Genomic DNA, 24,232 nt, shown 5'->3' with positions numbered 1-24,232 from the left:
AAAATAACACGTGACAGTCTGTTCATGATCGTTATTAATTTAAACGATATTAGCAAAAAATGACCCAGTTTTAATTGACGAAAATTAAGACCTAATTAAACATAAAACAAAAATTTAATACTTATTTGAAAAAACTTTATGAAAATTGAGATAAAAGATATTTTAACTTTTTTTTCTTTATTTCCATGATCCCCTTGCATTGCACGGGACGGGATAAGTCTACACATGCACACCTGTACTTTCTGCTTTTCTACGAAACCGAAATCAAATAAGAACGTTTGGAACTGAAGATTCTTACAATAATTTTTTACTAATATATCGATAAATTCGATGTTTTTTCAAATCTCAGAAATTATTTTTATAAATTTACACTAAAATAACATTTTTATTAATAAACATTATAAAAAAAATACTTAATCTTAACCTCGTCACGCTACAGGTGTCGTGTGGATTCTTCATCGTATATCTGTGATGCCAACACTTAATGTCGTACTCTTTCGGTGCTGTGTTCAATACTGCTTACCCTTAAAAACGATGCCCTTACTGAAATAGAAAGAGACACGCAAAACATTTCATCCTACCCACAAAGGTATTATTATTGTTCGATCAACATTTTTTCTTTTTCTTTTTTCACTTTCTTTTATGGGGTTGTTGAATTCTAGTTATGGTGTAATTAGTTTGTGAAATTGTTTTGTTGTATACTTTGCCTTGAAATTTTTTAGGGGCTGATGTTGGTGGTTGTTCTAGTAGCTGATGCTGAACTTGTTTGAATCTTGGTTTTTCTTTTTTATGCTATAGCCATTGATTTTCTTGGATGCCGCTTCTTCTTCTTTGGATTTTAATATTTATATTTATATTGCTTTGGTCAAAATATATTTTTCTTTTAGCTGTGAAAAATAAAGTATTTTTGATGCACACGGGTCCAAATCAGATAAATCGTTTTCCCTTTGTCTTGAATTTCTTAATTCAGGTAATCAAGATTGTGTTGTGCTTAGGAAGGACGACTGAAGGATGGTTGATCCAAAGGGTAGTTCCTCGTGGTTAAAGAGTCTAGATATCAGTGACACATGGAAAGATTGTAGAGAGTGTGGAGCTCTGGCAGCCATAGTCATAAGCATCCTTGTTCCTGTTTTGTTTTCAGCTTTGTTCTTTACAAAGAAAAAAGGAAAAATAAGAGGTGTGCCTGCTGAAGTTAGTGGTGAGGGAGGTTATGCAATACGTAATGCTAGAAAAACTGAGTTGGTTGAAGTTCCTTGGCAAGGAGCTCCAACCATGGCTCATCTGTTTGAGCAATCATGTGATAAATATAAGCAAAATCAATTTCTTGGAACAAGAAAACTAATACAAAGGGAGTTTATTACATCTAGTGATGGCAGGAAGTTTGAGAAACTTCATTTAGGAGACTATGAATGGGAAACCTATGGAGAAGTATTTGCTCGTGTGTCCAATTTTGCATCTGGTCTTCTTAAGTTAGGTCATGTTATGGATAGCCGTGTTGCTATTTTCTCTGATACAAGGGCTGAGTGGCTCATTGCCCTTCAGGTAAATTTGCTATATTTGTGTTATTTCCGTGAGTCATTCAATTACCTTTTGGCTTAACAGTTCTGAATTCACAAATTTCAATGAAAATCTTGTTTACTAAACTTCAGGGTTGCTTCAGGCAGAATGTAACAGTTGTTACCATTTATGCTTCTCTTGGAGAGGATGCCCTGATCCACTCCCTAAATGAGGTAGGAAATTATCATCTCTTGCATAATTTTAAGAAATAGATGAAAGTAGTTGATAGTTGATGATTGTAGTAGCTAAAAGTGATGGGCATGTTCTCACTTGAAGCTTTGGAATGTGGACAGACCGAAGTATCTACTCTGATCTGTGACTCCAAGCAGTTGAGGAAGTTGGATGCAATAAGATCAAGACTAACATCTATACAAAATGTTATTTACTTTGAAGATGGTGAGAAAGAAGATTCTTTCTCAGGAAGTTTGAGTGGTTGGACAATTGCATCTTTTAGTGAAGTTGAGAAACTTGGGAAAGAAAATCCTGTTGAGCCAAGCCTGCCTTCCAAGAATGATACTGCAGTTATCATGTACACAAGTGGCAGTACAGGTCTGCCAAAGGTTTGTTTCTTCTTCAACTTTTATTGTAGGTGTAGTCTCTGTGTCTGATATATTCATTATTCACTGCGTCCTTGCAAAATGTTTTGTCCAGACTCCAGAATCATGGTTGTTAAATGTATCAATAACTCGATACCTGTTAACTAATGTGGTTAGTAAACATGGGAAGTTAGAGTATTCACTTGGCTTGGTATGACTTTATTGTGAACATGTTTTTAGGTGGTAAATTATAACCAATAACCATGTTAAGTTATTCTGCAGATATGATTAAAATTTTCTAGTCTGCTAACATTGAGAATTAAGAGTATTCCCAACAGCTGAGTGTGTTTACCTTTGACTTTTAGCGTTGATATTTTTTAATCATTCAGGGTGTTATGATTACTCATGGGAACATTGTAGCCACTACAGCAGCGGTTATGACAGTGATACCAAATCTAGGTAGCAAGGATGTGTACCTGGCATACTTGCCCCTTGCTCATGTTTTTGAAATGGCTGCAGAGGTGATTTCTTCTAACTGTAGAAGTAGTTGAGGATATTATCCTCAAGACTAACTTATTGTGGTTGTCCAGTCTGTAATGCTGGCTGCAGGTTGTGCAATTGGTTATGGCTCTCCTCTGACTATGACTGACACATCTAATAAAATCAAGAAAGGAACCAAGGGAGATGCCACTGTGTTGAAGCCCACACTGTTGACAGCAGTACCTGCTATTCTTGATCGGATTCGGGATGGAGTTGTAAAAAAGGTGTGAATTAGATCAATGCTCTACATGGGCACTCTCTCATACATATTGTTACTTATTCTCCATCCTTTCTATTCTTTGTCAGCAACAGAAATGTCTCCTTTGTTACATAAAATTCCCTTACATTTACAAAGTTGGTTGAAAAAAAATTGACAACTAACTTAAGAACTTAAGAATATCGCTGTGCTTCATTGTTTTTCACCTCAACCTTAGCTCATGGATGCTTTATTGTTAAATGCCATTTCTGCTCTCATTTTGCATTAAGCAAAGAGGATTAATGGATTGGTTTGGTGCAGCTGGCTTGAATATTAATTTTGGGCTCCAACCATTTGCATTGACTGCATAGCTGCACCAAATGAGTGTGCTCTTCCTATTTTTCTCAATTTAAAAGGGTAAAAGAGGATAGAATGGAATTTGACCTAAGAACACCTAGGAGTTAGTGGCTCAATTCATGAATATGTTAGGCTTGTATTTTGAATTTAATTATATTTTTTGTTTGATATTGTTTAGATATTGTTTGATATTATTAAGATATTGTTAAGATTTTGTTAATCACAATATTAAACAATATATTCTATTTACTGCATTTATTTTTAGTTACTCTTTTTAGTTGTACTTCTCTCTATTATAAATAGATTACCCTATGTGTGGTTTATACACAAGGGAGATTAATCTCAAACCCTATTTTCTCTATATTCAACATGGTATTAGAATCAGGTTAGAACCTATCCTAGCGAAATTTATTGGACATTCTGTTCCACCCATTAATTTCTAGTCCCACGCACGAGATGTAATATACCTCGGCATGAAGGGGTATGTTAGAAGTCCCACATCGACTAGAAATAAGACAAATTCACAATATATAAGTGAGTGCAATCCTCACCTTACAAGCCGGTTTTATGGGGTAGAGTTAGCCTTAAAACCCACTCTTCTAACATGGTATCAAGAGCTGTAGACAATCCATGATTGAGAAGGGATCCTTGCAGTAGTTCCTCTTTCCTAAACCCTTAGCCTTTAGCCCTAAGCCTTAAGCCTCTTTCGCAATTTTTCAGGTTTCACCTGATTGCAATTTTGTTTTCTGCTTTGAGGCATTGGTTTTTTAGGGTTTGTTCTACCTCCCTTCATGACTTCTTCTGCTTCTTCTACTACTTCCACCTCTGCCAGTGCTTCGTCTGATCCTTCCGTCTACATTAACTATGTTAATGTACACTTATCCATTAACAAGTTAACTGACCCTAATTATGCCACATGGTCATTAGACGTCCGATTATGGCTTAAGAGTCAGAGGTATCTTGATTATCTTGCCTCGAAAGCACCTACTCGCACTCTTGCTGATGACGACCGTTGGAAAACCATTGATGGTCGATTATGTGTGGTTCTCAAGGGTACTCTTGATTCTTCGTTAAAGCAACTTTTTCGTTCCTACGAAACATGTACTAAAATCTGGGTGCATGCCAAGTTATTATACACCAATGATACTCAACGTTTCTATGGTGTCTGTTCTCAATTTGCAGATCTTATTTCTTCTAAACATCAAGACTCTATGATTGATTATATGGGCAACATTCATGCTCTTTTTCATGAGTTCAATGAGTTATTGCCTCCTTCCCCCGACCCTACCACGGAGATCGAGCAATGCTCAAAGTTCTTTATGCTCGGAGCATTACATGGACTTGCTGATAAATATTCACATATTCGTGATCAGATTTTGGGTTCCCCGTTGTCCCCACCTTGACTTCGACCTGCTATACTCTTTTGCCTGTACCAGAACAACCCAACACTGATACACCTGCTTTTGTTGATGATTCTTCTGCGTTGGCATCTCAGCGTGATGACCGGACTCGCCCTCGCAAACAGGGAAAAGGGGGTCCTAAGTGTGAACATTGTGGCAAGCTCGGTCACAAGATTGATAAGTGTTATGCATTACATGAGTTTGAACATTGTGGCAAGCCAGGTCACAAGATTGACAGGTGTTATGCATTGCATGGTCGTCCTCCTCGCTTTGCTGTAGCTGTTCAGACCAACCTTTCCACACCTTCGTTTACTGGGGATCCTCCTTCTTCTGTTTCATCCGATACACCTGCTATGTTTAACAAATTTCTCAAATGGTATAAGGATCAACAGTCTTCTAGTTCCACTGCATCTGTCGCTCACACAGGTACACCTTTTGTTGGTCTGACTTGATCTTCTTCTCCTGGTCCTTGGGTTTTTGATTCAAGAGCCACTGATCATATTACTGGTAACAAATATTTGTTTTCTTCTTTATCCTCTCCTAATCCTTTACCTTCTCTTACACTGGCTGATGGTTCTAGAGTCTCATCTCATGATGTTGACACTGTTAAACTTTTCTCTTCTGTAACCATTGATAATGTTCTTTATGTTCCTAGATCTCCTTTTAACCTGTTGTTCATCAGTCGTCTAACTCGTTCTCTTGATTGTGTTGTTTCTTTTACCAACAATTCTTTGTGTTTACAGGACCGGAGTTCGAAACAGGTGATTGACACAGGTTGTGAGTCTCATGGTCTTTATCATCTTCGTCCCTCTACACACATTGGTGCAATTATGGAGTCTCCCTCTCTTCTTCATGCTCAGTTAGGTCATCCAATCCTTGCCAAGTTACAACAGCTTGTCCCTGCCTTGTCCAAGTTATCTTGTTTGGTGTGTGAGTTGTGTCAATTAGGCAACCAATGTCGTACTTCCTTTCCTTGTAGTGTCACACGTGATGCTTCGTCCCCTTTTGCCTTGGTTCACTCTGACATTTGGGGTCCTAGCCGTGTTAAGTCTACTTTAGGTTTTCAATACTTTGTTACTTTCATTGATGATTATTCCACATGTACTTAGCTATTTTTAATGAAACATCGTTCGAAATTATTTCATATCTTTCAATCTTTTTTTAATGAAATTAAAACTCAATTCGGTGTTTCTATTAGAGTTTTGTGTAGTGAATATCTTTCTCATTCTTTTAAACAATTTATGGCTTCTCACGGTATTCTGCATCAAACTTCTTGTGCTTATACCCCTCAACAAAATGGTGTAGTTGGACGTAAAAATAGACATCTTATTGAAACAACTCGTACTCTTTTAATTCATGAAGAGGTTCCTGAAATTTTTGGGATGATGTTATTTTACTGCCTGTTATCTCATTAATCGCATGCCTTCTTCGGTTTTAAAGAATAACATACCTCATTCCATTTTATTCCCTCATGAACTCTTCATCCCTTACCTCTAAGAGTTTTCAGGTCTGCATGTTTTGTTCATAATTTCAGTCCTGGTTTTGACAAGCTTTGTCCTAGATCACATAAGTGTGTTTTCTTAGAGTTTACAAGATCACAAAAAGGATACAAATGTTTTTCTCCTTTTCTTAACCGTTATTTTGTGTCTGCAGATGTCACCTTTGATGAGTTCTCCCTTTATTTTAAGAGTCAATCTTCACCTCTCACTCCATCCAATCCTGATAACTCTCGTAGTACCTTTAATGTTCCTATTGTTTGTGACCCTCTTATTGTGTCTTCTTCACCATCGGTTCCTGCTCCACATTCAGCTTCTCCTTCACCACCTCTTTAGGTTTATAGTCGCCGAAACCGATCACAACCACCACCATGTGACTCCACTTAAGTGCCAAATACTCTTTCTCCTCCGACTCTGACACTTGAGTCTGACCTTCCCATTACCCTCCGAAAAGGTATGCGTCCTATCCATAATCCCTCTCCCCATTATATTGCTTTGAGTTATCATCGATTGTCATTACCTTTTTATACATGTCTTTCCTCTCTTTCTTTTGTGACCATTTCAAAAGCTGTCCGTGAAGCTTTATCCCATCCTAGTTGGTGTCAGGTCATGACAGATGAACTAAGTGTTCTTCATAACAGTGGAACTTGGGAACTGGTCCCGTTACCGTCTGAGAAATCTGTTGTTGGTTGCAGGTGGGTGTTTGCTATCAAAGTTGGACCTGATGGTACTATTGATCGCCTCAAAGCTCGTCTTGTGGCCAAAGGTTATACTCAAATTTTTGGGTTGAATTATGGAGATACCTTTTCCCCTGGCAAAGATGGCTTCTATTCGTTTATTTATTTCCATGGCTGCTCTTCAACAATGACTTCTTTATCAACTGGATGTTAAAAATGCTTTCCTCAATGGTGATTTGCAAGAAAAAATCTATATGGAGCAACCTCCTGGGTTTGTTGCTCAAGGGGAGTCTTCTGGGATGGTATGTCGTCTTTGCAAATCCCTATATGGCCTAAAACAATCTCCTAGGCCCTGGTTTGGAAAGTTTAGCAATTGCTCAGCAATTTGGTATGACTCGGTGTGAAACAGATCATTCTGTCTTTTATTAACACTCGAGTGTTGGATGTGTTTACTTGATAGTATATGTTGATGGCATCGTTCTTACAGGAAGTAACAACCATGACATCTTTCAGTTGAAACAACATCTTTGTTACCATTTTCAGACCAAAGATCTTGGCAAACCCATATATTTCTTAGGTATTGAGGTGGCACAGTCCAATGATAGTATTGTTATATCTCAGAGAAAGTGTGCTATGGATATTTTGGAGGAAATTGGGTTGGTGAGTTCAAAGTCTGTTGATACACCCATGGATCCCAATACTAAACTTCTACCAAATCATGGGGAGCCTATATGTGATCCTGAGCAGTATAGAAGATTGGTTGGGAAATTGAATTATCTTATCGTTACTCGTCCTGACATTTCCTTTGCAGTCAGTGTGGTAAGCCAATTTCTTAATTCCCCATGTGAAGATCATTGGAATGTAGTCATTCGTATCTTGAAGTATATTAAAAGATCTCGTGGAAAAGTAAGAAACATAGTGTTGTAGCAAGATCCAGTGCAAAAGTAGAATATAGAGCTATGGCCTCAGTTGCCTGTGAACTTGTTTGGCTCAAACAATTGCTTAGAGAGTTACAATTTGGAGATGTTACTCAAATGACACTTGTGTGTGACAATCAGGCTGCTCTTCATATTAGCTCTAATCCTATCTTTCATGAGAGGACCAAACATATTAAGATTGATTGTCATTTCATTCGAGAAAAGATCATGTCTGGAGACATCAAGACTGAGTTTGTTAACTCAAGTGATCAGTTAGCAGATATTTTTACTAAGTCTTTACGGGGGCCTAGAATTGATTATATTTGTAACAAGTCTGACACATACGATTTGTATGCTCCAGCTTGAGGGGGAGTGTTAGATATTATTTAGATATTGTTTGATATTATTAAGATATTGTTAGATATTGTTAATCACAGTATCAAACAATATCTTTTATTTACTCTATTTATTTTCAGTTACTCTTTTTAATTGTATCTCTCTATTATAAATAGATTATCCTATGTGTGGTTTATACACAAGGGAGATTAATCTCAAACCCTATTTTAAGTGCTCGGTTTTGTACAATGAGAACTTTGAAGGAGAGATACTCCACTTTATTTTGTAATCTTCAGTAAAGAATTATAGCTTTCTCTTGTCTTTCTTGATTTTGTCTAATTTTTTTTTGTGGTGGTTATACCTTGTCTTGACCTCACATGGCCAAACACCTTAAACAAGTTTAATAGTGCTTGTACTATTGAAAATCTTCCTACATGCATTTAGTGATAATCTTGTCTTGAAGTGTCTTTTTTGATCATATTGAGTAGAATAAGCTATTTGATGTAGTACTTAAGTACTGACCTCACACTATGGACAAGTTTTTAGGGTTTGGCTCTCCTCATGTATTTAAGTCCTAATAATTAATGTTATGAGACTCACATTGAGTGTAGAGTAAATTTTGTGTTGTCGTATGGAAGGCATGGGATTCTCTCACTTAACAATTAGTGTTTTATAATGAGCTATTGTTGGAGTACAAGTGTGAAAAAGGATGTCACAATCTGGATAGGAATATATAATTTGAATAACATATTAGTGAGAAGAACATGCAAACTTAATGCCTTAATATCTTTGATTAAATGTGCTGTCAAATTCATTTGTGTGATTTGTGTGATTTTGCTCGTCCATTGACATGAGCTAACAATAGTACAAATGTCTAGACCGTATAGATGACATTGCCTAAGTTCTAGGGTCCTATTAGCAAATCATGCATTTAGAATATATCAACATTCATTTATAAACTGTTAAGGGACTATTGTGGAAGATTGGTGGAGTGAAAGTATGAATGTGAATATGAAGTCTCACATTTTGTAGGAATGAGCTAGACAAATAACATATAAGTGAGAAGTACCACAAATTTGTTGCTTCAAGTCTACTTATATGGTTTTCTCGTAGTAAGTTGATGGAGATCTCTTGGTATTTTACCCCTTTTGCATTTCCCAACTATTACCAAATAAATATCCTTTATTAGAATTTGTTACAGTTTTATCTTATCCTATGTCTAAGTGTAAGGTTTGTTACGTTACCTTATGTACGGATGATTTCATCCTGATATATATGACCTTTGCCTTTATGTTTATGACAAAACATTAATTAATGAGATATCTTTTCTCTGTGAAATCTGTGAAACCTATGAATTTGAATTCTATGATGGTATCAGAGCTCCCTAGGGAGTTCTGGTGGCCAAAATATTGACAAGTCTCTATCCTTCCTTTCCTTTCTTTTCTAAAATCACGATGGCTCACCAGAGCTCCCCTGATAGTGATTACCTCACCAACCCTTCCAACCATTTTTATCTTCATGCCAATTAGTCACCCTCCCAAGCTTTAGTCGCACCACCTCTAAACGAATGAAACTATCATGCTTGGGCAAGAGCTATGAAGCTCGCTCTTCTCTCCAAAAACAAGTTGAAGCTTGTAGATGGCAGCCTTCAACCCTCATCACCAGCAAATACGTCCTATGGAGCATGGGAGCGATGCAACAATATGGTTCTTGGTTGGACTCATAGATCCATTGATGACTCCATTCTACAATCCATTCTTTGGATTGATCGAGCTTCGGAGGTTTGGCAGGATCTTCATGATCGCTTTTCTCAAGCTGATGTATTTAGGATTGCAACAAGGCACCCTCAATGTTAGTCAATATTTCACTCAACTGAAAAGTCTACAGGATGAGTTTGACAATTATAGAACGATTCTCATTTGCAAGTGTTCAATACCCTGCACATGCGAAGCAACCCAAGCTATAAGAAATACAGAGATCAAGATTGTGCCATTTGTTTCCTCAAAGGGTTAAATGATCAATTTTCACATGTTAGGTCCCAAATCATGCTCCTGGACCCTCTTTCTCCAATAAACAAAGCTTTCTCTATGATTGCTCAACAAGAAAGGTAGATGTCTAATACAAGAATGATTGAATACCCTGCACATGCGAAGCAACCCAAGCGTATAAGAAATACAGAACAAAGCTTTCTCATCTGCAAGTGTTCAATACCCTGACTAATATGAAAATCTTTGCTGTCAACACTGATCAACACATTGGTTCTGGAAGGGGTCTTGTGAACCCAAACCAATACACTGGAAATGACAAAGGTCGTGGAAATAGAGGCAAAGGCCGTAACAATACTGGAAGAGGTGGAGTCTTCTCCAACAAACTCTGTACTCATTGTGGCAGGACCAATACAGTTGACACATGCTATTTTAAACATGGGATTCCTCTTGGTTAGAAGCCGAGACAAAGCAATACTAATGTTGTCACTTCCAATGGCAACTATGCCACAAAAAAAGGAACTTCAAACCTAGTCACGAATGACTGCCTCAGGTTCTGGTTTTACACAAGAGCAATATCAAGGTCTTCTTAGCTTGCTTCAACCGTCCAACTTAGATAGCTGCGGTTCTTCCCATCTTTCCAATCTTGTCCACACCACAACTTTGCACACTCATTCTCCTTCTTCCGCAGGTATACAATGTGACCAATGGCTCATTGATACAGGAGCCTATGATCACAAAACTTTTAACCTTGCAAACTTTCTCACTTTTTCTGAAATTTTCCCTATTCCCATTACCTTACGTGATGGATCCAAAACTCATGCAAATATTTCTGGTATTGTGCACCTTTTACCTTCTTTAACCTTAAAAAATGTCTTGTACATTCCTGACTTCAAGGTCAATATAATATCTACTGCAAAACTTATTTTTGACTCCAACTGTTATCTTATTTTTAACTCTGCTTTTTCTTTTATCAAACAGACCCTCAACCGAAAGACGATTAGTACAGCTAAGCAGCTCCAGGGATTGTATGTGCTAATGTCTCAAGTAGCTAATCCTCTTTTTACCAACTCAACCCATTCCCTTTGTGCCTACTATGGTTAGTCCTAGGCTTTGGCATCTACGACTTGGTCATGTTTCAGATTCAGAATTAAAGTTATTGTCTACATACTTTCCTTTAGTAACCTTCCAAAATTCATATCCTTGTGATGTATGCCAATTTGCTAGACAAAGGAAGCTCGCTTTTGTTTCTAGTACAACTAAATCAATGCAAATCTTGAACTTTTACATGTTGATATTTGGGGACCATGTTCCACCACCTCCATTACGGGTTATAAATATTTTTTAACCATCATTGATGATTTTTCACAGTTTACATGGATTAAATTAATGAAACATAAAAATGAAACCAAAGATCTTAAAGAATTTTGTTAATTATGCGTCATTCGGTAACAATTCTTCTTCCATTCCTTATCCTTTATCTTCCTTTTTATCTTATAAAAAATGCTCTCCCAATTATAGAAATTTTTGTTATTTTGTATCTTCTTTAATTGAGCCAAAAACATGCGCTCAAGCTTCTAAAATGGACTGTTGGGTGCAAGCTATGAATTCTAAGATTGCAGCTCTGGAGCAAAACCTTACTTGGGAAATAGTTGATCTTCCCCCTAATAAAAGGCGAGTTGATTGCAATTGGGTTTATAAGATCAAATTTCATGCTAATGGTAGTATAGAAAGGCACAAGGCTCGATTGATCGCCAAGGGATATACACAACTTAAAGGGGTGAATTATTTTGATACTTTTTCTCCTGTTGCAAAACTCACAACAGTAAGAGTCATCCTTGCCATAGCTGTTGCTAAACACTGGTTCCTTAAACAGTTAGATGTTAATAATGTTTTTTTGCATGGTGACCTACATGAAGAAGTCTATATGAATTTACCCCTGGCATGGCACCTTCCCATCCAAATAAGGTCTGTAAATTGCAGAAGTCCTTGTATGGGCTGAAACAAGCTAGTAGACAGTGGTATGGCAAACTGACCACAACCTTGTTAGCTCTTAAATTCACCCAATCTTTGGCTGATCATTCTCTCTTCATAAAGAATACAAGGGTATCTTTCACAGCTTTATTAATCTATGTTGATGACATAGTTCTTGCAAGCAATAATCCTAATGAAATTGAATATGTCAAGACACATTTGGACAATGAATTCAGCATTAAAAATCTAGGACAACTTTGTTATTTTTTGGGACTTGAAATATCACGTTCTTCATCTAGTATTGTGGTCAATCAAGGAAATATGAACTAGAAATACTGGAAGAAAATGACATGCTTGCTGCCAAACCAGTAACCACCCCTATGGAGCCTTCTACAAAACTAAATAGCTCCTTTGGAACTCCTTTATCTGACCCTTAGATTTATCGCAGATTGATTGGCCAGCTGATGTATCTTAAAACCACCAGACCAGACCTTGCTTTTCTCACTCAACAACTGAGCCAATATGTTTCTCAACCCTTGGATACTCATTATCATGCTGCCATGAGAATGCTAGTTATCTCAAAGAATCTCCTGCTAAAGGTCGTAATTTTGCTGCCAACTCATCTCTTATTCCTTCAAGTTTTGCTGATTCTAATTGGAGCTGTTGTATGGAAACCCGAAAATCTATTACCGTATATTGTGTTTTTCTTGGCTCTTTATTATTTTTTGGAAAACTAAGAAGCGAACCACAGTATCTCGGTATTCCTTTGAAGCTGAATATAGAGCTGAGTTGTGAGTTACAATGGCTTCATTATTTACTCACTGATTTAAATGTTTCTAGTGTTGCTCCTATTTCAGTTTTTTGTGACAACCAATCTGCTATATACTTGGCTCACAATCCTACCTTTCATGAACGAATAGAGCACATAGAAATTGATTGTCGCGTCACTCGTGAGAAGATTCAAAGCTATATACTTGGCTCACAATCCTACCTTTCATGAACGAATAGAGCACATAGAAATTGATTGTCGCGTCACTCGTGAGAAGATTCAAAGTGGTCTTATTCATCTGCTGCCAATTCCTTCTTCTGCATAGCTAGTTGATATATTTACTAAGGCTCTTCATCCAAAGCTTTCACACAGTCTCCAAGCTAGGACTGTTATATGTTCACCGTCCTGCTTGAGGGGGGTATTACCAAATAAATGTCCTTCATTGTTAGAATTTGTTACAGTTTTGTCTTATCCTATGTCTACATGTAAGGTTTGTTACGTTTTCTTATGTACGGATGATTCCTTCGTCCTGATATATATGATCTTTGCGTTTATGTAAATGACAGAACATCAATGAATGAAATCTTTTCTCTGTAACTACATGTGGGTTGGATTGGGGTGCAAACTGAGTAAACTACTTGATGTGGTACATAAGCCATGAAACTCTTTCACCTAATGGACTAGTATTAAGTTAGACTCTCTTCATATGCTTATGTCCTAACCATTTTTGATAGGGACTTCAATTTTATGGGATGCCTAATTTTCATATCAAGCTTTTTAAGGGTGGGTTCCCATGTGTTTAGGTGTTTATCCGCTGGTACCAGAATTGGTTGTCAGTGTGTTGAAACAGGATACCAGTGGAGGGTTTTAATCAATAAGGAAGTTGAGTGAAGTGTTATCAAATGTGAGCTTTTGAGATGTCGACTGAATCAGTGTAGTAGTGCTGGGTTTTTTTCAAAAAGGAAGTTGAGTGAATGGTTGTCAAATGTGAGTTTTTGAGATGTTGACTCTAAGGGGATGATATGTAGGGACTTTAAAATTGAGTGTCTTAAGTCCTAATATAAAATGTTAGGTGTTAGAGAGCTAATAGCTATCTACTCGAAAATAACTTTAAAAGGCCACCATTAAAGTTATAAAGAATATAAAGATAAACACTCGTGTTTTTATTCCTGTTAAGAGGTAAATGGGAACACACTTACAAAACCTAAAAGATGCCAACACTTGAATAATGACCCTACAACTGTCATCATCTAGCTTTAGAGAAATAAAAAACTAAATATCATTATAAATACTATCAGTAACATGTTATCCCCATCTAATAAAATTATTCAACCATTTAATTTTATTTCTATTCGGCCGGCCTCTTTAAGTGTTGTATGACATTGCCACTGGTTTCCTATTGAACCTTGTACTTAAGGTTGTTAGACCAATCCAAATATCGGAAGTTGGGGGAAAATTCGAAAAATAAAGTTAAACATTCATATTTTTCATTGATGATAATACACACTTTTACAACCCAAAGGATGTATGTAAAAGTGTCATCATATGAACCCTGTAAGTGTCATCATCCGACTTTAAAAAAGTTAAAATAAGCACTTAAAAGAACAATATAAATACGATATTCATATTCTTAATATTTTAACTGTATCCTACATTTTGTAACCACTTAATCTTCTTTCTTTTGGGTCTCCAGCCCTTTCGCTCACTGGTTCTTCTATTAAATAAGGGGTGGGTTGCTCAAGTGCTTGGTTGCTTATCATTTGTCTACACATTCACATCAACTTTTTCTTTGCTGGTATTAAATGTATTAAATTATACACTTTATGTAGGTTGAGCAAAAAGGGGGCCTTGTGAAGAATCTTTTCCATTTTGCTTATAAGCGCCGACTGGTTGCTGTAAAAGGAAGTTGGCTTGGGGCTTGGGGATTGGAAAAGTTTGTGTGGGATACCATTGTCTTTAAACAAATTCGTTCTGCACTTGGAGGCCAGCTCCGATTTATGCTTTGCGGGGGAGCTCCTTTATCTGGAGATTCGCAATACTTCATCAATATCTGCATGGGGTAATGGTTCCCATTTTATACTACATAATACTTGGTTGAAACTGACTGGTATTTTAATATATGTGTGTTTCTGTGTGTAAAAGAAATACTGTCAAGTGTGTGTGTAAAAAGAAATACTGTCAAGTGTTTAGTTATATGCTCTTTGATGATAGAAAATCAATTATTTGGTATCATGTATGTAGGGTGAGAGAACGTAAGTAATTTTATGTTGAGAGCTTTGGTTTGGTCCTCCATTGTTATGTTTACCTTACTACATCATCCCTTTCTAAAAGTTTAGTCTCCATATTAGTTCCTCATACTCTTTTTGCCACCCCCTTCTAAAGCTTGCACTAAAATTCCTTGTAGATTTAATGTCACCGACCTAATGTTCAGAGATTCTGTGATTGATACAATCCTCCATAAAAACCTAGAAGTTGACATTTCAAAGCTTTGAGGGACTAATATGAGGGGTACTTTTATCCATCAAATACCTTGTAATATCTTTATTGTGTCTTACACAATACTTGAGAGTGTCTTTAGATTACTTTTAATAGGGCTTTCCATATTTAATTATGACTATGATAGATTGATAGTAATTTTATTCACACTTAAATACGGGAAGAGTCTTATTGTCCCTAAGTTCTCTATATGTTTGCAATCTAATGAACATATCCATGGACCTAGGCTCGTCTATCCACCCTTAACTTTAACCAATATACACTGACAATATGTACTCATTGAATTGTTATAGGGCTCCTATTGGGCAAGGATATGGCTTGACTGAAACATTCGCTGGAGCTGCATTCTCAGAGTGGGATGACTACAGTGTGGGACGTGTCGGTCCACCACTTCCTTGTTGCTACATTAAGGTATGCCATATATTTTATGGTACATTAAGGTATGCCATTTCTTTATATTTTCCTATTTATAAATGCATAACTCTATGTGTTCTATGTGCATTAAGGATTTAGTTTATGCTTCTCTCTCTTTTATTTCAACGTGGTATTTAGAGCTAGGGTTAATCTTTGCTTCCATAGATTTGTAATCCAATTTGACAGCTCTCATAGTAGTACAAAGTTGATGAGCGCAAGATTTGGCCTGAAGACTAAAATACTCATGAATTTTTTCCCAAACTTCATAAGAGTGAGAGCAGCTAAGAACACGAGATGAAACCGATTTGGAGAGAGTGGATTGAAGCTACTTGAGCAGAGTCTGATCTTGAACCTCCCAAGCCTTGTAATCTGGATTGACAATGTCATTAGCACAGTCAAATCCAGTAAGATATCAAGTTGGAACCACTAGAAAAACAACAAACCACTGTAGCTTGTGAGATTTATCACTGGTTCAACCTATTGATGCTAGTCTAAGTCGTTTGAGTCATCCAATTTTTCAACAATGGATCTAGGAAAAGAATTAGTAGCCATAGTACTCAACCAGAAAACCAACCACTAAGTGAAGAAGCAAACCGCTAAAGCGATAATGAACTAGCAAAACAAGATAAGCAACAAAAAATAAACCGAATGGAACAGGACAAGTGTTGTAAACCAAGATGCAGACCAAAACGCAAGTGCGAGTACAATTGCATGAAGAGAAAAAGGAAGAACCAAGAATTCACCAATTAAACAACAGAGAAACGGTGATGAACCAGGTCGAAGACAAATACCGATAGAACAGTGTAGAAACCGAGAGCGATGACAATTCACTCATTGAAACACAACTAAGAGATTGGAGCTCGACATAGATCAAACTGGAACAATTGGCCGAAGAGAAATGAGGCTGAAATGAGACAAAACCCGTGGATGAGACAAAATGTGCGAATGAAGAACAAATTTGAATTTGAATAAATCACAACTCAAATCAGCAAGCAAAAGCGGTGCAAGACGAACAAGAAGGATGTTCATGTGTGTTGGAATATTTATTAGGTCTACTTATGTTAGTGTAGTCAGTAGGCCTAAAGTAGGGAGTTGTGTGTTTGGTTATCTCTAATTATTATTCCTAGCTTTGTAGCTAGTAGTCTAGGATAGTCTCTTGACCTTCCATCTCCCTATTGTATCAACTCTTAATCAATATAAATAGTAGAACATGAGAAGGGTCCTTTAAGCCCTGTAGAAGAAATATATTTATGTGTTTAATCTCAAGTTGTTGAGGAAGAAGTGTACATGGAGCAACCTCTTGAGTTTGTTGCTTAGAAAAGTTTGGTATGGTATGCAAATTGCATCGCTCTCTATATGGCCTCAAGCAATCACTACATGCTTGGTTTGGAAAATTCATCTCCATTGTTCAAAAATTTGGGCTAGACACAATGAAGTAGATCATTCAATCTTTTACTTCATACATCTCTTGGGAAATGTGTTTATTTAATAGTATATGTTGATGATATAGTCATTACAGGAAATGATGTTGCTGGAATATCTCAACTGAAGGAGTACTTGTGTAGACATTTTCAAACCAAGGATCTTGGATACCTTGAATACTTCTTGTCATTGAAGTAGCTTAGTCAAAAGATGGAGTTGTAATATCTCAAAGGAAGTATGCCCTTGATGTATTACAAGAAACAAGTATGATTGATTGTAGACCAGTAGACATTCCTATGGACCCAAATCAGAAGTTAACGACAAAAGAAGGTGAATTATTCTCCGATCTAGAGAGATATAGGAGGCTGGTTGGAAAACTGATTTAAATCAGTATTACAAGGCCTAATCTATCTTTTGTAGTTGGAGTGGTTAGTCAGTTCATGCAAGGTCCATGTGTTGGCCATTGCAATGCTATCATTCGCATTCTAAGGTACTTCAAAAAGGCTCCCGGGCAAGAGTTGTTATATGAAGATAAAGGAAACATTCAGGTCTCTGGATACTGTGATGCAGATTGGGCAGGTTTGCCTATTGATATACGGTCTACTACTGGATATTGTGTTTTCTTTAGAGGAAACATTATTTCATGGAAAAATAAGAAACAAAACTTGAGATTAAACTCAAAATATATTTCTAGAGGGCTTAAAGGACCCTTCTCATGTTCTATTATTTATATTGATTAAGAGTTGATACAATAGGGAGATGGAAGGTCAAGAGACGAGTCAACCTCGGTTGAGGTTTGAGATGAGTTGGCTTGGGCCAAAGTTTAATTCGAGTTGGCCCGGGTTGAGGGTCTAGCTGAGTCTTCCCCAGTCCAAGGCTTAGTTGAGTCCACACAAGTTCGGGTGAGCTAAGTGAACTTGTGCAAAGGGTTGAGTTAAGTTGACCTAGGCTCAGGTAGAGTCGAGTCAACATGGGTCCAAGTCAAGTCGATCTAGACTAGGTTGACTCAAGTCAGCTCTGGCTGATGTTGAGGTGAGGCAACCAGACCCAAGTCGAGCCAAGTGAGCAGACCCAGGTAGACTGAGTTGGCTTGAGTCCAAGTGGAGCTGAGTCGGTCTAGTCCATGTCTAATACACCTAATAGTAATATATAGATCGATCTTACTGGATTTAATTTAATTAACAAAGTTAATTCAATCTAGATTTAATCCAATTTAAATCAGATTTAAAAAAAAATCCAAATCTAGTTAAAATAGACCAAGATTATAGATCCAATCTATTTTATTGGATCTAGATTGGATTTTAAAAATTCAGTCCATGATCACCCTTAGATGTAAAACCAATGAAGAAAAAATCAATATCAAACTAGTGGAAACTAGTGTCAAACCAGGTCAACAAAAAGCAATACTTTAAATTTTTTCTCCCGAAAGAAAATAAACCTAAAATATTAGTCATTTTCTTTCTTATTTTATATATAAACTTATGATTAATAAATATTGATTTATATTATTGAAATTTCAATTTAAGTATGATAAGGTTTTTTTTTTTTTTTATTTAGACTTTTATATGTATTTTAAATGTTAATAACCTTTAAATATATGTTTTATTTTTGTGTTTAACATTATAAAATTATAATATTATATTTTTCATTATTATTGTTTATTTTTAATCATTGAAATATTTTTATCAATAGTTGAACCATTAAACCTTAAACTAGTGCCTTGACTAATTCAATCAATGTCTGGTCTGATTTTAGAAACATTGATGAAAAATATTAAATTCATATCTCTTAATCTTTTGTATTAGAAGTTTAGAGTTGGTATGTTTAAGGGCTTATATGGTGGGACTTGATTTCTCTATTAATGTGGTTGTATAGCTTATTTCTTGGGAAGAAGGAGGGTATCTGACATCAGATAAGCCAATGCCAAGGGGAGAGATTGTAGTTGGAGGATTTAGTGTGACAGCTGGTTACTTTAAGAATGAAGAAAAAACTAAAGAAGTGTTCAAGGTAATTTCGAAACTCAGAGTTGTGTGCTTGTCATTTTTGGTTTATGATTTTCCACATTTTTTGAAACTTGTTACAGGTTGATGAGAAAGGTATGCGCTGGTTTTATACTGGTGATATTGGACAATTCCATGCTGATGGATGTCTTGAAATCATAGACAGGAAGAAAGATATTGTAAAACTTCAACATGGAGAATATATATCTCTTGGAAAGGTAACTCAAACTATACATCGTTCATTCTGGTATCTGGATGAAATAGTGACACAAGATTCACAATAATGAGTTCAATGCAGGTTGAGGCAGCACTATCATCATGCGATTATGCAGACAATATGATGGTTTATGCAGATCCCTTTCACAATTACTGTGTTGCTCTAGTCGTTGCTTCACAACAGTCGCTGGAGAAGTGGGCCCAACAAGCTGGCATAGATTACCGAGATTTTCCTGATCTCTGTAACAAACCTGAAACTGTCAAGGAGGTTCTGCAGGCTATTTCCAAGGTTAGTGTTAGGTATCTATAAATATATGTTGTTTATAGCATATTATTTGAATCATGCATCAACAAAAGCTGCGTTTTAAGATTTTTTACCCAAATTATACGGTCTCAACGATTAGGAGCTCTCAAGATTAGAAAAAAATAATTTCTCATATTCCGTCTCATTACATTAATTTATGTATATAAATTAATTGGATAAATTTGGAAAAGGCACTTTCTATTTTAGAAATAAATGTTAAGATTGTGGATTTGATATTCTAGAAATAAAATCATCAAATCTAATTTTTCTAAAATATCTCAACAAACTTTAGTTTAAGGAAAAGTTAATCCAATTGGACCCTAAGTTTATAGCCATTGTATTGTATATGCTGCATGGTTGATGGGTCATTTCCTTGATTTGATCTCTTCTTGAGGTTGGAAAATCTGCAAAGCTGGAGAAATCTGAAATCCCTGCAAAGATCAAGTTGCTGGCTGATCCATGGACTCCTGAGTCTGGATTAGTCACTGCTGCTCTCAAGATAAAGAGAGAGCAGCTGAAAGCCAAATTCAAAGATGATCTTCAGAAGCTGTATGCATGAAATGCTGTCTAACCTCTATTCATTTTCTGTCTGTCTGATGTATGCATGTAACATCTATCTTTTTCCCTCCAAAATAGAAATTGTGTAATAAATGTGACATAATAAAATCATACTCCACAATTACTTGTATGTGAACATTGATTGTTGCCACTGAGGTGAACCGTAAACAAGTGTGTCTGAATTGACTTATATTATTTTGTCCTAATTCATTTTATTAAATAATAATTATATTTAAAAAGTTAAACTAATATTATTTTTAAAAGTACATATGTGGTATAATTTATATTTAACAAATTTTAAAAATATTTATTTCTATTTAATTATTTTTTACGATCAATAAGTCCAACATAGAGCTGGATTAGAAAATAAAAATAACTGAATTGATATAAATATTTTAGGTGATTTATTGATTTATGAACAGTTATTTACGCAGTGGAGTCCAATTGGACAAATATTTAGAGAAGCCTCTTCAAAGAAATAATATGATTAATAGAATGTAACGAGCAAAATGGAGAACATAGAAGGAGCTGGAAATTCAGTTTAAAGGAATGGACACGTGGCAGAGGATTTGCAACACAATAGGACACGAGGAGAAGTACGAGATCACGTTTTCCACTCCTCTTTCTGGCATTCTATTTCTTTACACTATTTTTCCTTTTCTTCAGGTTTACCATTGAGAACTTGTTGGAATTGCCACATCTTTATTGTTTTCAGTAAAATGTCTTTTCATATTCTTTTGTAATCACAACTCATATTACTATTGCTCATAATTCTACTGTTTCATCGGTGCTTCCATTGACGTCAGTGGCTGAGAACTCTCGTATGAAAGAAATGCAAGCCCAACTCGCTTCAATATTGAATTGGATCGAGAAACAACTTGCTCGTGATAAAGATAATCGGGAATTGATCCCGAACAACAAACAATGATCGAATGGACCAGATGTAAAAATCATTAAATTTGTTAAATCAAAGCACGATTCAGCACGTTGATGCTTCAAACTCTAAGGCTTCATTGTTGGCGGTGACCCAGTGTGGTTCTGTGAGGCTAATACGGGATATCTCATTGGAATTTCCTTATTTTGATGGCACAACTCTTCTGTTAGAATGGATCTTTAAAGTAGAAAATTTTTTCAATTATCGCTTCCATTCATTTTGAGAAAGAGGTGATTCCGTGGTTTCAAATGTTGCAATGTATGTCAATTGTTCAGACTTGGTCCGAGCTAACGCGAGCCTTGGAGAGCCATTTTGGACCATCTCCTTTTGATTCTCCCATGGTAGAATTGTTTAAACTGCATCAAATAGGTACTGTTTCAGAATATTACTTGAAATTCATGGCCCTAGCTAACATATCCAAAGGTCTTAGTGATGCCCCTGTGTTGAATTGTTTTTTAAGTGGCCTAAATCGTGATATCAAAAGGGATATGATGGCTCAATGTCCTACTAATCTCCTATGAGTAGTTGCTTTGGCGAAAGGATATGAAGAAAACTATACTCTTATGGTTCAACAACGTTCTACCAATTACAATTAGAGATATACTCCATTGTCATCCACCAATACCAATCTTAATCTAGCAAAAACTACACCTAAGCAATCCTTACCCCCTCTATTACCCACACCTTCCACTCCACCAATCAGAAATTCCAATGTAAAAAGAATTTCACCTACTGAAATGCAATTGAGGAGAGAAAAAGGTTTATGTTATTTTTGTGATCAGATATTTACATTCAATCATAGATGTCCCAATATGCAATTGTTGATGTTGCAAAATGAAGAAAAGGATTCTAAATCAAATAATGCCACTGAAACGATGACCTCTATTACTCATACAAATAGTGGAGAAGGATTAGCAAATAATCATCACCTGTCCTTAAATGCGATGAAAGGAGGTTTAGGAGTTGGCACCATTCGTTTTATTTCCCATATTAATACTTTGCCAGTCACAATATTAGTGGATGGAGGTAGCTCAGACAATTTCTTACAGTCAAGGATTGCGAAGTTCCTTAAGTTGGCCATCGCACCAACACCACCATTCAAAGTCATGGTGGGAAATGGAAGTTACATGACTGCTGAAGGAATGATTAGAGAACTCAATATTCAACCTCAAGGGGCTAAATTTGAAATGCCTATCTTTTTGCTACCTATTTCAGGAGCTAATTTGATTTTGGGGGCTAATTGGTTAAAAATCATAGGATCTCACATTGTTGATTATGATTCCCTGCAATTGAAGTTTTTATATGAGGGGAAATTTGTAACTCTACAATGGGAAATGGATTGCTCACCTACTTAGGCACATCTAAATCTTATCAAAAGAATGGTTAACACAGATTATATTGCTGAGGTTTTCAGTTTGCAGCTTGTTGAAGATAACTCTTATTAGTTTCCATTAAGTGATTTACCTGCTGATATCTTAGCCTTGTTGTTACATACTTATAGCTCAATTTTTGCGACACCTACATCCTTACCACCACCTTGATTTCAAGATCACTCAATTCCTTTAATTAAAGGATCTCAACCTGTTAAAGTTAAGCCCTACAGGTATCCACATAGTCAGAAAGCAGAGATTGAAAAATTGGTGCAAGGAATGCTTGAGGAAGGCATAATACAACCCAACAAGAGTCCCTTTTCTTCTCCAATCATTTTGGTCAAGAAAAAGGATGGATCATGGAGGGTATGTACTTATTATAGAGTTCTCAATGCTATTACTGTTAAAGATATTTTTCCTATTCCTAGTGTTGATGAACTTATAAATGAGTTATTTGGGGCCATCTTCTTTTCTAAGCTAGATTTAAGATCTGGCTACCACCAAACTTTGTTGAATTCGGACGATAGATGTAAGACAACATTTCGAACCCATAATGGACACTATGAATGGCTTGTAATGACATTTGGATTAACTAATGTTCCGACCTCTTTCCAAAGCCTAATGAATGAGATTTTCAAAGAGTACTCAAGGAAATTTGTGCTCGTTTTTTTTATGATATTCTGGTGTTTAGTGCCACATGAAAGGAACATTTGTCTCATCTGGAGTTAGTATTAAAAAAATTATAGCAGCAACAATTATATGCTAGACTTTCCAAATATTCATTTGGTGTGAAGGAAATTGATTACTTAGACCATACTTTATTAGGAAAAGGTGTTGCCATGGAAATTTCTAAATTAGAAGCGGTTAAGAACTGGCCCAGACCCACTATAGTGAAACAATTGAAAGGTTTCTTAGGCCTCATAGGTTACTACAGGAGATTTGTCAAGGGTTATGCTGAAATAGCTACCCTTTAACAGACTTGTTGAAAAAGGACTCATTTAAATGGACAGAAAATGCATCTCTAGCTTTTAACAAGTTGAAGGAAGCTATGACTTCTGCCCCTGTACTTGCTATTTCTAAATTTCAAGAGCCTTTTGTTTTGGAAACAGATGCATCAAGGTCTAGAATTGGAGTTGTCCTTAGCCAAGCTCAACATCCAATTGCTTATTTTTCTAAGAAAATTTCTCTTAGAATGCAGCAATAGTTTGTTTATACCAAAGAATTCTATGCCATCACAGAGGCTTTGGATAAGTTTTGACATTATTTGTTGGGAAATAAGTTCATCATTAGAACTGATCAGAAAAGCTTGAAAGAGTTGTTGAAACAATAATTGCAAACTCCTGAACAACAACAGTGGTTACCTAAGTTTTTAGGCTATGACTTCACTATCCAATATAAGCTGGGTAGAGAGAAAATACCAGCTGATGCATTATCTCGTAGCTGTTTTATGTCTTGGTCAGAATCCAAATTTAAATGGTTAGAGCTTATTGCCACAATGACCAGGGAGGATGCAAAGTTAAGTAAGTTGATGTTGCAGCATACTCAAGGTACTTTACCTATGGACAAGTTTGTGGTTAAAGATGGAATGATTTTTCGGAGAGGAAGATTGATGATACCAGCTGACATAAATTTGAAGAACCAAATTATGCAGGAATTTCATGACTCTAAAGTGGGCGGTCATGCTAGAAATACTAAGACTATAGCCAGAATTTGCAATCAGTTTTATTGGCCAAAAATGTAGGAAGATATCAAGGCGTATATCAGAAATTGTAGCATTT

The 24,232-nt window shown here is 36.2% G+C and overlaps 1 protein-coding gene and 1 pseudogene across 1 annotated transcript; both read left to right on the top strand.

Moving 5' to 3' along the window:
* The first annotated feature begins 314 nt into the window (after positions 1 to 314).
* Positions 315 to 20,340, top strand: LOC114187672 (long chain acyl-CoA synthetase 8-like). Its single transcript, XM_028075980.2, has 12 exons — positions 315 to 589; positions 971 to 1,542; positions 1,650 to 1,730; positions 1,851 to 2,117; positions 2,483 to 2,614; positions 2,684 to 2,857; positions 14,570 to 14,799; positions 15,530 to 15,647; positions 18,948 to 19,079; positions 19,156 to 19,290; positions 19,371 to 19,577; positions 19,987 to 20,340. The coding sequence occupies exons 2-12, from the start codon at positions 1,012 to 1,014 to the stop codon at positions 20,149 to 20,151; spliced, it is 2,172 nt and encodes a 723-aa protein (XP_027931781.1). The 5' UTR covers positions 315 to 589; positions 971 to 1,011; the 3' UTR covers positions 20,152 to 20,340.
* A 775-nt stretch (positions 20,341 to 21,115) lies between these two features.
* On the top strand, positions 21,116 to 23,658 carry LOC146885420 (uncharacterized; annotated as a pseudogene).
* Positions 23,659 to 24,232: the final 574 nt, after the last annotated feature.

Source organism: Vigna unguiculata, chromosome 6 (assembly GCF_037176805.1).
Source record: "Vigna unguiculata cultivar grain cowpea cultivar isolate G323 ecotype 2 chromosome 6, ASM3717680v1, whole genome shotgun sequence".
Classification (NCBI taxonomy): Eukaryota; Viridiplantae; Streptophyta; class Magnoliopsida; order Fabales; family Fabaceae; genus Vigna; species Vigna unguiculata.
This window is presented reverse-complemented; position numbering and strand designations above follow the sequence as displayed.